At 44.5% G+C, this 14,129-nt stretch overlaps 1 protein-coding gene across 2 annotated transcripts in view; it reads left to right on the top strand.

The window, feature by feature from the left end:
- Positions 1–14,129, top strand: part of cpt1a2b (carnitine palmitoyltransferase 1A2b) — a 53,868-nt gene that overhangs the window by 8,877 nt on the left and 30,862 nt on the right. The window contains exons 3-10 of one of the 2 annotated variants that reach the window (XM_038980321.1): positions 192–331; positions 1,605–1,776; positions 2,770–2,871; positions 5,626–5,763; positions 5,913–5,990; positions 7,249–7,356; positions 10,345–10,432; positions 13,221–13,416. In XM_038980321.1, coding sequence (XP_038836249.1) covers positions 192–331; positions 1,605–1,776; positions 2,770–2,871; positions 5,626–5,763; positions 5,913–5,990; positions 7,249–7,356; positions 10,345–10,432; positions 13,221–13,416 — 1,022 coding nt within the window. Of the gene's footprint in view, positions 1–191; positions 332–1,601; positions 1,777–2,769; positions 2,872–5,625; positions 5,764–5,912; positions 5,991–7,248; positions 7,357–10,344; positions 10,433–13,220; positions 13,417–14,129 lie in introns of both variants that reach the window. The other variant, XM_038980312.1, reaches the window with a different exon arrangement.

Below are 14,129 nucleotides of genomic sequence, written 5' to 3'. Positions count from 1 at the left end.
TTATGCATATTTACTACTTTCTTTGCTATTCCTCAGGTAACCATATCCAATTCATCCTATATACTGACACTGTTTTTCTACTGGTCTTTAAGTATCCTGTACACTGACCTCTGTATTTTCTACCAGTCCTACCGTTTCATATTCTATGTACAGTATATTCACACCGTGGTCTTCTTCTCCTGTGGTGACAGAACAGGGTGATCAAAGGGGTGTACCCCGCCAGCCCTTCCTCCTGGCTGTTTGTTGTCATAGCCATCCTGGCCACCATGTACATGCGCTCTGACCCCTCCATGGGCCTCATTGCCAAAATCCAGGAGCACCTGCCCATCAGGTAACTAGCTATATTACTCACTACCTCTCCCTGTGAGGTAACTACATCATACACTGTCCTAGGGAGGAAGAGTAAAGCCACCCAGTTTATAATTGATGTTTTACTACACATGACCTATGCCCTTATTAAAGCGACAGCCTGGGCTTAGTTGGCTATAGTCATGGCTGACTCACTGGACCATTTATGTATACTCACATTCCTGCGCTCTCCTCCCATGATAACATTCATTGTGTGTGCGTGTGCGTGTGCGCGTGTGGATCATTTCCCCCCCTGTTCCTGCACATTTAATAATGGGCCATTCTAAATCGAAACATATTTTACGCATTAGAAAAGACAAGATTCAATTGAGAATAGGGTGATAGGTGAAAATATGTTCACTTGAGAGAACAGCACATGCAGCCTGAGGCAAGGAACAGAGCGCAAGTTTCTTTTTTTGTTGCTACTTTCTCAAATCATCAATAGCCTATAGTCGCACCATGCAGCCCATACATTTTTTGATTTCTAAGACATTCTGAGGTTTGTATCATTCACTACTGAAGTTGCCAAATAACTCTAAATATAGTGTATAGGACCTGTTTCAAATGATCACTTTTACGCTCAAGATAGCCGCTTCACATGCACGCACGCGCGCTCCGGAAACGGGAAAAATATCCTTTCTATTTTATTCAGCTAAGTTAAATTCTATTCTTCTTACTATAAAATCATGTAATGTAAAATAATGGCACGGGACTTATAAGCATATCTTGTCTGATTTAATGAACAAGCCTACAGCCTATGGTATGGAGCATAGCCAGATCACATACAGTACAGATCATATTCTGTTCTTCAGAAATACATTTTCTTCAAATCATAATGTTTCTTTAGACCTGACTAAAATAAGTAATGGATTTACTCTGTTGTATATTCAATTCATTAATTAGATCTAGGTGTTCCAGAGGCGCGCATCAGTGGCTTGTAATGGAGGCCTGGAGATGCTAAACGTGATTTATATTAATTAACAGTCAATCACCGTGAGACTGGCAGTCTCTTTCATGACAATAACCGGCTGACGTGGGTAGGACTTGTTCTTAAAATTCATGCCAGTACAGGGCTGTAATATTCTACGTTTGACCAACAGAGGTCCTCATGTTACTTGTTTTTCTTTTATTCAGTGATGTTTTCTTAGAGTCTCTCGCAGACCTGCAGCCGTACTGACAACCAGTCTACTACTATAATGTATTCATTGTTGGTATTCTCTCTCTCCTCTCGCCTCTCTCCTCTCCCCCACCAGTAGTCTTTCTCTGAGTGTCCAGGGCCAGACCATGCTGTCAGTGCTGGTGTTCAGTACCCTGCTGTGGCTGTCGCTCATCCTGACCCTGAGGTTCTGTCTCAAGCTGCTGCTCTCCTACCACCGCTGGATGTTCGAGCAGCACGGACACATCTCCACCACCACCAAAGTCTGGGTGGTATGCATGCTATGCCAGAGACGGTGGAAACCTTAATGAGGAAACCCTCTTTGTACTTCTCACTCTAGCACTGTTTTTCCGTTTTTCTGTAGTATATGGATGGATGGAATAATAGTGATATTGTAATCGCTGGTCATGGTATTGGTTGTGGCAATAGTACACGCAGTGGCCAAAGCATGAACAGGAGAGGCAGCTGCAGTTGTACCACAGATGGGAACAATGTGACAGATATTTCACAGGATGTATAAATGTGAAGCATCCTCTTGGCGTGTCCGCTCACCTGCCAAATACGGTGGTGAGTGGATTATATTAACAGTCAATCACCGTGAGACTGGCAGTCTCTTTCATGACAATAACCGGCTGACGTGGGTAGGTGCTTGTTCTTCAAATTCATGCCAGTACAGAGATGTCATCTACGTTTGACCAACAGAGGTCCTCATGTTACTTGTTTTTCTTTTATCCAGTGATGTTTTCTTAGAGTCTCTTGCAGACCTGCAGCCGTACTGACAACCAGTCTACTACTATAATGTATTCATTGTTGGTATTCTCTCTCTCTCTCTCAATGAGGAAACCTTTGGCCGACATTCTGCACATTTTCTCATCGATGAAACCTTTGATCTCAATACAGTTTTCTGTTCCCAAAAGTAAAATCTCTTATGAACAGAGCGGACTAAGTTTTGTGGACTTTAACCTTTGCAAAAGTTTTAAAAAATGGCATTGTTTAGGAGTGCAAAGGCAAATTGAGTTATTGCACACACGCACTTCACAGAGTAGGCGTTCCCTAACGGAAATATGCAGACGAATGCTAGAAAACGGCAATAGGATCTCGCTACCTCCTTGCTTGTTCTGCCCACTATGACTAATTTGTTGCCATTGGAAACGACAGGCTGTGGTCTATCTTGGTTTAGTTATAAAAAATCTTTGGTTGTACTGTGGTTGTAGTTTTAGTAGGTTCATTGATGTTCCCTCCCCCACTCTTCCACCCCCCCCCAGACCCTGGTGCGTCTGCTGTCTGGCAGGAAGCCTCTCCTGTACAGCTATCAGACCTCTCTTCCTTGCCTGCCCGTCCCGCCCATCAAAGACACACTGGAGAGGGTGAGTGTGCATAGATCCAGGATTCGCTTCCCCCAAACGCATAACCAACCTAAGAGTGCCCAGTTCACCCTAGTGGTGGAGATATAGTGGCTTCAGAAAGTATTCACACCCCTTAAATTTTTCCAAATGTTGTTGTGTTACAGCCTGAATTGAAAATGTATTACATTTAGATTTTGTGTCACTGATCTACACACAATACCCAATAGTGTCAAATGAGATAAAAAAAAAAAAAAGATTTAAAAATGAAAAGCTGAAATGTCTTGAGTCAATAACTATTAAACCAATCAAATGTATCAGTCAAATGTATTTATAAAGCCCATTTTACATCAGCCGATGTCACAAAGTGCTATACAGAAACCCAGCCTAAAACCTCAAACAGCAAGCAATGCAGATGTAGAAGCACGGTGGCTAGGAAACCTAGGAAGAAACCTAGAGTTTGAACCAGGCTCTGAGGGGTGGCCAGTCCTCTTCTGGCTGTCCGGGTTGAGATTATAACAGTACACGGCCAAGATGTTCAAACATTCATACATGACCAGCAGGGTCAAATAATAATAATAATAATAATCACTGTGGTTGTAGAAGGTGCAACAGGTCAGCACCTCATGAGAAAATGTCAGTTGGCTTTTGTCGTGGTAATTTCCTGTATTACTAAATGAGGAGAGTTTACAAACCACACACCAGTCAGAGTTATACTTAAACTTCATATTTAATTATATGAGCTTCACCATAGCCCTTTGACTCTCAGATCAATTCAGTGTCTATAAATGAATTCTGAGAGTGCTTACAAAAGAATACAAGTATCTTTTATAGCTAAGATACACCCCTCTCAACTCATATGACGAACTACAGATCTCAGGAACTTTACAAAGGGCCTTTTACTTGAGAGAGGAGTATCCCATAGCCAAATAGCATTAGCTATAAATTATCGTTCAGTTTGGTCTCTAAGACGAGGTTCTAATCTCGTTCTTGGTACTTCATAGTACCAAAACATTACCTCATCCAATGCCATATATCAATTGTCAACTCTAGATACACCCATCTCAAATACTCTTCTCCCCACTCCTGGAGAAGCTCACTGAGGGGAGTGACTTGTGCACAGACATTGTGGAGCCAAGAGATAATTGGTTCCCCCTTAATCATCCCTTCACATGGTTTAACAGATACATGCACATATGAAGACAATGTTCCATTCTGACCTCTTCCTTTCTGATATTCTGCATATTACCAGACATGTAAAAGACAAGCCTGACTTCTCCCCTCTCTGGGCCCCAAGTGACTGAGCCCTAGCTGAGAAGGGAAAAGTGCAACTGTCAACAGTATAGTCCAAAGGGAGACATTCTAATGACAAGTTTTTCACATAAGCATATTATGTATATAAAACATCTTATTTATCTATGTTACCCAACTAATTCTGATTCATCCCCAACACTTTTCATAGCCGAGCATTCAGAGTTAGAGAGAGCAGGTGCGGTAGAGAGGCTAGCACTGGAGTAATATGATCAAACCCCTTTGTTGTGGAAAGCCTAAATAAGTACAGGAGTAAAAATGTGCTTAACAAGTCACATAATAAGTTGCATGGACTCACTCTGTGTGCAATAATAGTGGTTAACAGGATTTTTGAATGACTACCCTATCTCTGTACCACACACAATTATCTGTAAGGTCCCTTAGTCGAGAAGTGACTTGCCTAGTTAAATTAAGGTTAAATAAAATGTTTTATTAAATTAGTCGAAGTGAATTTCAAGCACAGATTCAACCACAAAGATCACAGAGGTTTTCCAATGCCTCGCAAAGAAGGGCACTTATTGGTAGATGGGTGAAAAGAGAAAAAAGGCAGACATTGAATATCCCTTTGAACATGTTGAAGTTATCAATTACACTTTGGATGGTGTATCAATATACCCAGTCACTACAAAGATACAGGAGTCCTTCCTAACTCCGTTTCCACTAAAGTAATACTGCAAAAAATGTGTCAAAGAAATGTACTTTTTATTGAATACAAAGCATTATGTTTGGGGCAAATCCAACACATGCACTGCCATTTCTCGCGTAATTCATTTTACAGACACAAAAAGATGTCGCCGTGTCGAACGAACAAATTGTATCAGCGTTTATACAATTTTTGGGAAACTTCCTGTTTCTATCACAGCTGTCGGGATTTAGTTTTATACGGTATGACTTTACTCACATAAAAACTGTGGATGGATATGTGGTTACTGGGAGACATATTCACCTTTTCAGCAGGAAAATAACCTAAAACACAAGGCCAAATATACACTGGAGTTGCTTACCAAGACGACATTGAATGTTCCTGAATGGCGTAGTTACAGTTTTGACTTAAATCTGCTTGAAAATGGCTGTCTAGCGATGATTAACAACCAACCTGACAGAGTTTGAAGAATTGAAATGGCTGGTTGTCACCTGAAAACTGACAACGATTGAACATCCATTTTATCTTGGTCATTTTAAATAGAATGGACTGAATCAGAGTGGAATGGGTGCAACATTCATACCTGGGGTGTATTCACTAGAAATCAAACGGAGGCAAACAGAATGAAACCGGGAGGGACCTAGCTGAATTTTTTCGATATAAACTCTTGTTTTTGTTGCAAAAAAATTGAAGCTCGGCGTAAACGGTTTCCGTTGCAGAATGTTTTGCTAAGGTGCTATACGTTCTGCTATGGCGTACAACTAATGAAGACACCACAGTACACTGTTTTGACCCGAGGTGTGTGGCGGGTCTCTCTCACTTAGTACCTGGAGTCAGTGCGTCCGTTGCTGAGTGGTCCGGGGTTCCAGCGGATGACTGTGTTGGCGGCTCAGTTTGAGAACAGTCTGGGGAACCGGCTGCAGCGCTATCTCAAACTCAAAGCTCTGTGGGCTACCAACTATGTGAGTAGACTCACTGCTGCACACACTGTTTGTTCACTCCCACAAACACATACACAGTTCGCTCACTCACTTAGGCTCATAGCTGTTGAAGTGTGATGATTTCACTTCTAATCTCTCTCTCTCTCCGTCTCTGTCTGTCTGTCTGTCAGGTGAGTGACTGGTGGGAGGAGTACATCTACCTGAGAGGACGAGGCCCCATCATGGTCAACAGCAACTACTATGGCATGGTACTGCTCTTCCCACGATACACTATAGATATACACTGGGTATACAACACATTAAGAACACCTGCTTTTTCCGTGACATAGACAGACCAGGTGAATCCAGGTGAAAGCATTATCCATCCATTATCCATGATTGATGTCACTTGTTAAATCCACTTCAGTATGTGTAGATGAAGGGCAGGAGACAGGTTAAAGAAGGATTTTTAGGGCGTCTCGAGTGGCACAGAGGTCTAAGGCACTGCACGGCAGTGCTTGAGGCGTCACTACAGACTCAGCGACCGGGAGACCCATGAGGCGGCGCACAATTGGCCCAGCGTCGTCCGGGTTAGGGGAGGGTTTGGCTGGCCGGGATGCCCTTGTCCCATCGCGCTCTAGCGACCCCTTGTGGCGGGCCGGGCGCATGCACGCTGACTTTGGTGGTCAGTTGTATGGTGTTTCCACCGACACGTTGGTGCGGCTGGCTTCTGAGCGAGCAGTGTGTCAAGAAGCAGTGCGGCATACTGTCTATGTGATACACTCTTTCTCTCTCCCACAACATATACCACCCTCCTTCCCTCCTTCATGCCTTCAGTTCTCAGACCTTCACTGCCTTTCTCCTTCCAACCGTCCAAAACCCTAGAGCGCCCTCTCCCTCACCTGCCCCCTCTCTATTTGCTTATTGTGACATTCCAGAGACAGGGCTGGGGCAGGAATTCCTCGACTTCCAGAAATGCTGGGAATGTTGCCCCCAGAAACCTGCTGTAGTGCCACATGTCCTTACCTTTGTCTGTTTCCCTCCCTCTGACTCTCCCTCCCTCTGACTCTCCCTCCCTCTGACTCTCCCTCCCTCTGACTCTCCCTCCCTCTGACTCTCCCACCCTCTGACTCACCCTCTGACTCTCCCACCCTCTGACTCTCCCACCCTCTGACTCTCCCACCCTCTGACTCTCCCACCCTCTGACTCTCCCTCCCTCTGACTCTCCCTCCCTCTGACTCTCCCACCCTCTGACTCTCCCACCCTCTGACTCTCCCACCCTCTGACTCTCCCACCCTCTGACTCTCCCTCCCTCTGACTCTCCCTCCCTCTGATTCTCCCTCCCTCTGATTCTCCCTCCCTCTGACTCTCCCACCCTCTGACTCTCCCTCCCGCTGACTCTCCCTCCCGCTGACTCTCCCTCCCGCTGACTCTTGTCTGTCCATGTCTGTCTCTGGCTCACACTCCCTTTTCTATTTTATTTTTGTCTCGCTCTCACCTCCATCTCTGACCCCTCTTCTCCACTAGGACTTTCTGTATGTGACTCCCACGCCCATCCAGGCAGCGAGGGCCGGCAACACCATCACTGCTCTGCTGCTCTACCGACGCAAGGTCAACAGTGAGCAGCTAACGCCTGTGAGTCCTGCTACCAGTACTAGTACACATATACAGTGGGTATAGAAAGTCACCACCCCCTTTCAAAATGTTCACCTTTTGTTGCCTTACAGCCTGAAATGAAAACACATAAAATGTGACTTTTTACAGCTTTATTTAACCCACGATGTCCAAGTGGGGAATAAAATAAATAAAAAATCTGAAAATTAATTAAAAGTAAAACAGTAAAATACCCTATTTGGATAAGTGAACACCCCCCCCCCCACCTCCCCCCATTAGAATTGCAAACTTTCTGAGGTTTAACCAACCAACTTCTGGATCACAAATCAAGCTAATTGGCCTACATCCGTGATCAATTGTAGTGACTTTGATTAGTTCAGAATAAAACCAGTTGTTCATAGAGGACTCCACTATTTAGTAGTGCAACTGGCAGAAAAGGTACTTTCAAAAGATCTACGAGATAAAGTTGTGGAAAGTCAGGGGATGGATATAAAAAGATTTCAAAGGCTTTGTCTATCCCTCAGAGCACAGTTAACACCATTATTAAGAAGTGGACTGTATTTTACTGTATGGCACCACCCAGACCCTGCATAAATCAGGCCGTCCCTTCAAACTGGATGACCGGGCAAGGAGGAGACTGATCAGAGAGGCTACCAAGAAGCCAATGGCTACTTTGAAGGCGCTTCAGGCCTTTATGGCAAAGACTGTGCATGTGACCAAAATATCACAAGCGCTCCACAAATCTGGCCTCTGTGGGAGGGTGGCTTTGCCAAAAAGAGCATTGTAGATTCCGAGGCCAAGTGGCAAAAGGTGCTGTGGTCAGATGAGACCAAATTTGAACTTTTTGGCCTGAACGCAAAACGATATGTCTGGCGAAAACCCAAAACATATTTCCACCCAAAGAACACCACGCCTACGGTAAAGAACACCACGCCTACGGTAAAGAACACCACGCCTACGGTAAAGAACACCACGCCTACAGTAAAGCACGGCAGTGGCAGCATCCTGTTGTGGGGGTGTTTCTCTTCAACAGGGACAGGAGCACTTGTCAGGAGAGAAGGGGAAATGGACAGTGCAGGAGAACCTGCAGCCCTCTGCCAGGAAGTTGAAAATGGGAAGATGGCTCACGTTTCAACATGATAATGACACAAAGCACATCACCAAAGCAACCGTACAGTGGCTGAAGGACAAGAAGGTAAATGTCCTTGAGTTGGCCTAGTCAGAGCCCGACCTAAATCCCATTGAATCTGTGGAATGACTTGCAGTCAATGAGCGGTCACCATGCAATTTGACTGAGCTTGAACAATTCTGCAAGGAAAGATGGGGGAAAATTGCACAGTCCAGGTGTGCAAAGTTAGTAGAGATGTATTCAACGACACCCATGGCTGTAATTCAAGCAAAAGGTGGTTCCACCAAGTATTAACTCAGGGGTGGGTGTTCACTTATCCAAATAGGATATTTTACTGTCTTTCTTTTAATACATTTTCAGAGTAAAAAAAAAAAAGTATAATTCACAGCCGGAAAAAGTCTGATTTTATGTTTTCATTTCAGGCTGTAAGGGCAACAAAAGGTGAACATTTTGAAAGAGGGTGGTGACTTTCTATACCCCCTGTACACTGTACTACACCACCACCAGTGAAGAGCTATACCCTTTTTCTAACTACTAAGCCGAGCTGTACTGAGCTGACCTGGTTATGCCCGTTATTATTCAGTGGAAATGTATCAAGTTAACGATCCAAGGAACCCGTTGGTATAGTAGTGAGACTCGCCTAACTGTCTGTATTGGACTGCTGTTGCTGCAGACATAGTTTATATGAATGGAACTGAAGTCATTATGTGGCTGGTCAAACCTGATTCTGTCTAACTGTCGTTTTACAGCACTGTGTCAGTTTGTAGATGTGGGTGGGTGTTGTCAGAGAGGAGGAGACCCAACTCGGCGCAACATCTGTCTCCCTCCAGCAGATGGCGCCTTTTGTCATTGTTTCGCCCACCAAGCAAGGGATTTTTGTATGGAGGTCAATGAGAGCGTGTCGAATTTGGTCAACGAACAAATGTATGGCATATTTGCTACTTGAGGTTTATTAAAACGAATAGAAGTTTTGTGACGCTTAAGTTGTGACGAGTGTATTGATATAAGTAGGACACGTGACATCCCGGCAACTTTGAGAAAAAACCCCACTTTATATCAGACTTGTCTCGATGGCTATGCATATTCATGGTATGAGGCTAGTAGCATAACATCTCTCTCCATTGAATACATGCGGTTGACGTCAACAACCCTCATTGAATATTCAAAAAAGGATTGCAATAATGAGATGTATCCACCAATCAAAAGAAATGATAGGTGAAAGCTAGAAAGCCCAGCGTGCAGCTTTGTGGAAAACGACTCCCATTGTTAGGGTGGAGAGACATGCATCTTGTTAGTATATCCATAATCTTTGGTGTTGTTGACATCGGTGACAGGAATGCTACAGTATTTTACCAAACTGGAGCACTGAGTTATGAGTCAGATAATAATAACAACACATATATACATTAATAATAGATGATAATAATTATTATTATAATAAATCTCGATAGTTAGTACTTTAAAATGTCAAATAAATGAATGAATAATAGCCAGCCAACTTTGTTAAACACCCTTTTCTTTTAGTTGCTCATTGTCCTCCTTTTCTCAATTCCTACTTTATGAAGGATACTGAAATTGAACATGGGTTGTTTTGGTATATTTACTCATTTTAGGTGGCTATTTCATCGAAGTAGCTGTGTGAAAGTGTCATTTGAAGGACCGTTAATCGAGTTCTCGTTTTTTTCTGCTGATGTGGTCTTTTTTTTAAGGAACTGTGCATCTGACTGTCGTCAATGAATATTCCACTTCCTCTCTCTTTCTCTCTCATTCTTAAATTCATATTGTCATGGATGAAATGAATGGCATTTGAGGTTAAACAATGCGAAGAGACTGTAACTACAGAACAGTTTCTTTTCTCTCTCTCTCACTCACTCTCTCAGAGTCGTGTTCCAGGTACAGTCATCCCTCTGTGTGCAGCTCAGTGTGAGAGAATGTTCAACACTACTCGCACTCCAGGAGAGGAGACTGGTAATACACACACACACACACACACACAAAAGTCAGTTTTGGAATCTTTATTTGTTAGCATTGACCATAAAGGAAATTAGGCAACAGTATGACCAACTTGCCCTCCAAATACACCTCTGCCGTTTTCAATCAGGATCTCAGCGATCACTGCCTCATTGCCTGCATCCGCTATGGGTCCGCGGTCAAACGACCACCCCTCATCACTGTCAAACGCTCCCTAAAACACTTCTGCGAGCAGGCCTTTCTAATCGACCTGGCCCGGATATCCTGGAAGGATTTGACCTCATCCTGTCAGTCGAGGATGCCTGGTCGTTCTTTAAAAGTAATTTTCTCACCATCTTAAATAAGCATGCCCCTTTCAAAAAATGTAGAACTAAGAACAGATATAGCCCTTGGTTCACCCCAGACTTGACTGCCTTTGACCAGCACAAAAACATCCTGTGGCGGACTGCAATAGCATCAAATAGTCCCCGCGATATGCAACTGTTCAGGGAAGTCAGGAACAAATACACACAGTCAGTCAGGAAAGCAAAGGCTAGCTTTTTCAAACAGAAATTTGCATCCTCTAACTCCAAAACGTTTTGGGACACTGTAAAGTCCATGAAGAACAAGAGCACCTCTTTCCAGCTGCCCACTGCACTGAGGCTAGGTAACACGGTCACCACCGATAAATCCATGATAATCGAAAATTTCGATACGCATTTTTCTACGGCTGGCCATGCTTTCCTCCTGGCTACCCCAACCCCGGCCAACAGCTCTGCACACCCCGCAGCTACTTGCCCGAGCCTCCCCAGCTTCTCCTTCACCCAAATCCAGATAGCAGATGTTCTGAAAGAGCTGCAAAACCTGGACCCGTACAAATCAGCTCGGCTAGACAATCTGGACCCTCTCTTTCTAAAATTATCAGCCGCCATTGTTGGAACCCCTATTATCAGTCTGTTCAACCTCTCTTTCGTATTGTCCGAGATCCCTAAAGATTGGAAAGCTGCCGCTGTAATCCCCCTCTTCAAAGGGGGTGGCACTCTAGACCCAAACTGTTATAGACCTATATCCATCCTGCCCTGCCTTTCTAAAGTCTTCGAAAGCCAAGTTAACAAACCGATCACTGACCATTTCGAATCCCACCGTACCTTCTCCGCTGTGCAATCCGGTTTCTGAGCTGGTCACGGGTGTACCTCAGCCACGCTCAAGGTACTAAACGATATCATAACCACCATTGATAAAAAGACAGTACTGTGCAGCCGTCTTCATCGACCTGGTCAAGGCTTTCGACTCTGTCAATCACCGTATTCTTATTGGCAGACTCAACACCCTTGAGGTTTCAGCCTCAACAGGTTTCTCAAATGGCTGCCTCGCCTGGTTCACCAACTACTTCACAGACAGAGTTCAGTGTGTCAAATCGGAGGGCCTGTTGTCCGGACCTCTGGCAGTCTCTATGGGGATACCACAGGGTTCAATTCTCGGGCAGACTCGTTTCTCTGTATATATCAACGATGCCGCTCTTGCTGCTGGTGATTCCCTGATCCACCTCTACGCAGACGACACCATTCTGTATACATCTGGCCCTTCTTTGGACACTGTGTTAACTAACCACCAAACAAGCTTCGATGCCATACAACACTCCTTCCGTGGCCTCCAACTGCTCTTAAATGCTAGTAAAACCAAATGCATGCTTTTCAACCGTTCGCTGCCCGCACCCGCCCGCCCGACTAGCATCACTACTCTGGACGGTTCTGACCTAGAATATGTGGACAACTACAAATACCTAGGTGTCTGGCTAGACTGTAAACTCTCCTTCCAGACTCCTATCAAACATCTAGAATCGGCTTTCTATTTCGCAACAAAGCCTCCTTCACTCACACCGCCAAACATACCCTAGTAAAACTGACTATCCTACCGATCCTTCAACTTCTGCAAAATAGCTTCCAATACTCTACTCAGCAAACTGGATGCAGTCTATCACAGTGCCATCAGTTTTATTACCAAAGCCCCTTATACCAGCCACCACTGCGACCTGTATGCTCTAGTCGGCTGGCCCTCGCTACATATTCGTCGCCAGACCCACTGGCTCCAGGTCATCTATAAGTCTATGCTAGGTAAAGCTCCGCCTTATTTCAGCTCACTGGTCATGATAAAAACACCCACCCATAGCACGCGCTCTAGCAGGTATATCTCACTGGTCATCCCCAAAGCCAACACCTCCTTTGGCCGCCTTTCCTTCCAGTTCTCTGCTGCCAGTGACTGGAACAAATTGCAAAAATAGCTGAAGCTGAAGACTTATATTTCCCTCACTAACTTTAAATATCAGCTATCTGAGCAGCTAACCGATCACTGCAGCTGTACATAGTCCATCTGTAAAAATCCCACCCAATCTACCAACCTCATCCCCATATTGTTTTGATTTGCTTTTATGCTCTTTTGCACACCAGTATCACTACTTGCACATCATCATCTGCTCGTCTATCACTCCAGTGTTAATCTGCTAAATTGTAATTACTTCGCTACTATGGCCTATTTATTGCCTTACCTCCTCACGCCATTTGCACACACTGTATATAGACTTACTTTTTTTTCTATTGTGTTATTGACTGTACTATTGTTTATTCCATGTGTAACTCTGTGTTGTTGTTTGTGTCGCACTGCTTTGCTTTATCTTGGCCTAGTCGCAGTTGTAAATGAGAGCTTGTTCTCAACTAGCCTACCTGGTTAAATAAAGGTAAAATAAAATAAAATAAAAATGCGTAGTGTTCTGCATCTCTCTCTCTCTCGACGTGTGTCTCCTCTCCAGATTTGCTGCAGCACTGGCAGGACAGTGAATTTGTGGCTGTCTACCACCGGGGGCGCTACTTCAGGCTGTGGGTGTACAAGGCGGGGCGTCTCCTCTCGCCTAGAGAGATCGAGTACCAGATCCAGAGGATCCTAGATGACCCTTCACCCCCCGGACCTGGAGAGGACCGGCTGGGAGCACTGACTGCTGGAGACAGGTGTCTATAGTGGTGGGGGGAAGAGGGGTGTGTTTGTGTGCGTGAGCATCTGTACACAAAGGTGTATGTTTACACTGCGAATACAGTTCTCTGCATTTTCCACCACCCGGATATCCCCCTAAATATGACAGTGCAGTGTTTTGCATGATCCGATGTATGGCTACTAGATGGCCCTACGGAGCTTCATGTTCATTATGCCTGAGACGGCTGTAGATGTGCAGACTTTGGCTTGAGATATCAGACAAGGATTGCACTGCAGGATAACAGACATGGGTTCAAATATGATTTGAAATCTTTCACCGTTCACTCTAGCCAGCCTGGAGTGCCAAGTGGGCAGGGTTTTTGTTTTCCGGTCTATTGTATTGGTCCATTGAGCCAAGCGCGCTCAATCAAGCACAACTCAAGTATTTGAAATTATTTCTGATAGTATTTGAACCCAGGTCTGCAGGATACCACAGACAAGTAAGAGCTTCTGTCGGTCACCTCAATGGCCACAAGAGTCTTAAGTGGTCTGATCACAACTTGGACAAAATGGTGGAAAGGAAGGGTGCAGAGCGGAGTCAACCGAGAGATGGAGAAGTCACAAAGAGGAAGAGAAGACGAAGGGTCTAAACATTTTTAAAGGAAGAGCAAGCAAACGAGAGGGGGGATGTAAAAGCGAAATGCAGAGTGTGTTGGTTGAGAATGCCTGGAGGGAAGGGAACTGAACTGAG

This window comes from Salvelinus namaycush, chromosome 3, assembly GCF_016432855.1.
Source record: "Salvelinus namaycush isolate Seneca chromosome 3, SaNama_1.0, whole genome shotgun sequence".
NCBI classification, from domain to species: Eukaryota; Metazoa; Chordata; class Actinopteri; order Salmoniformes; family Salmonidae; genus Salvelinus; species Salvelinus namaycush.
This window is presented reverse-complemented; position numbering and strand designations above follow the sequence as displayed.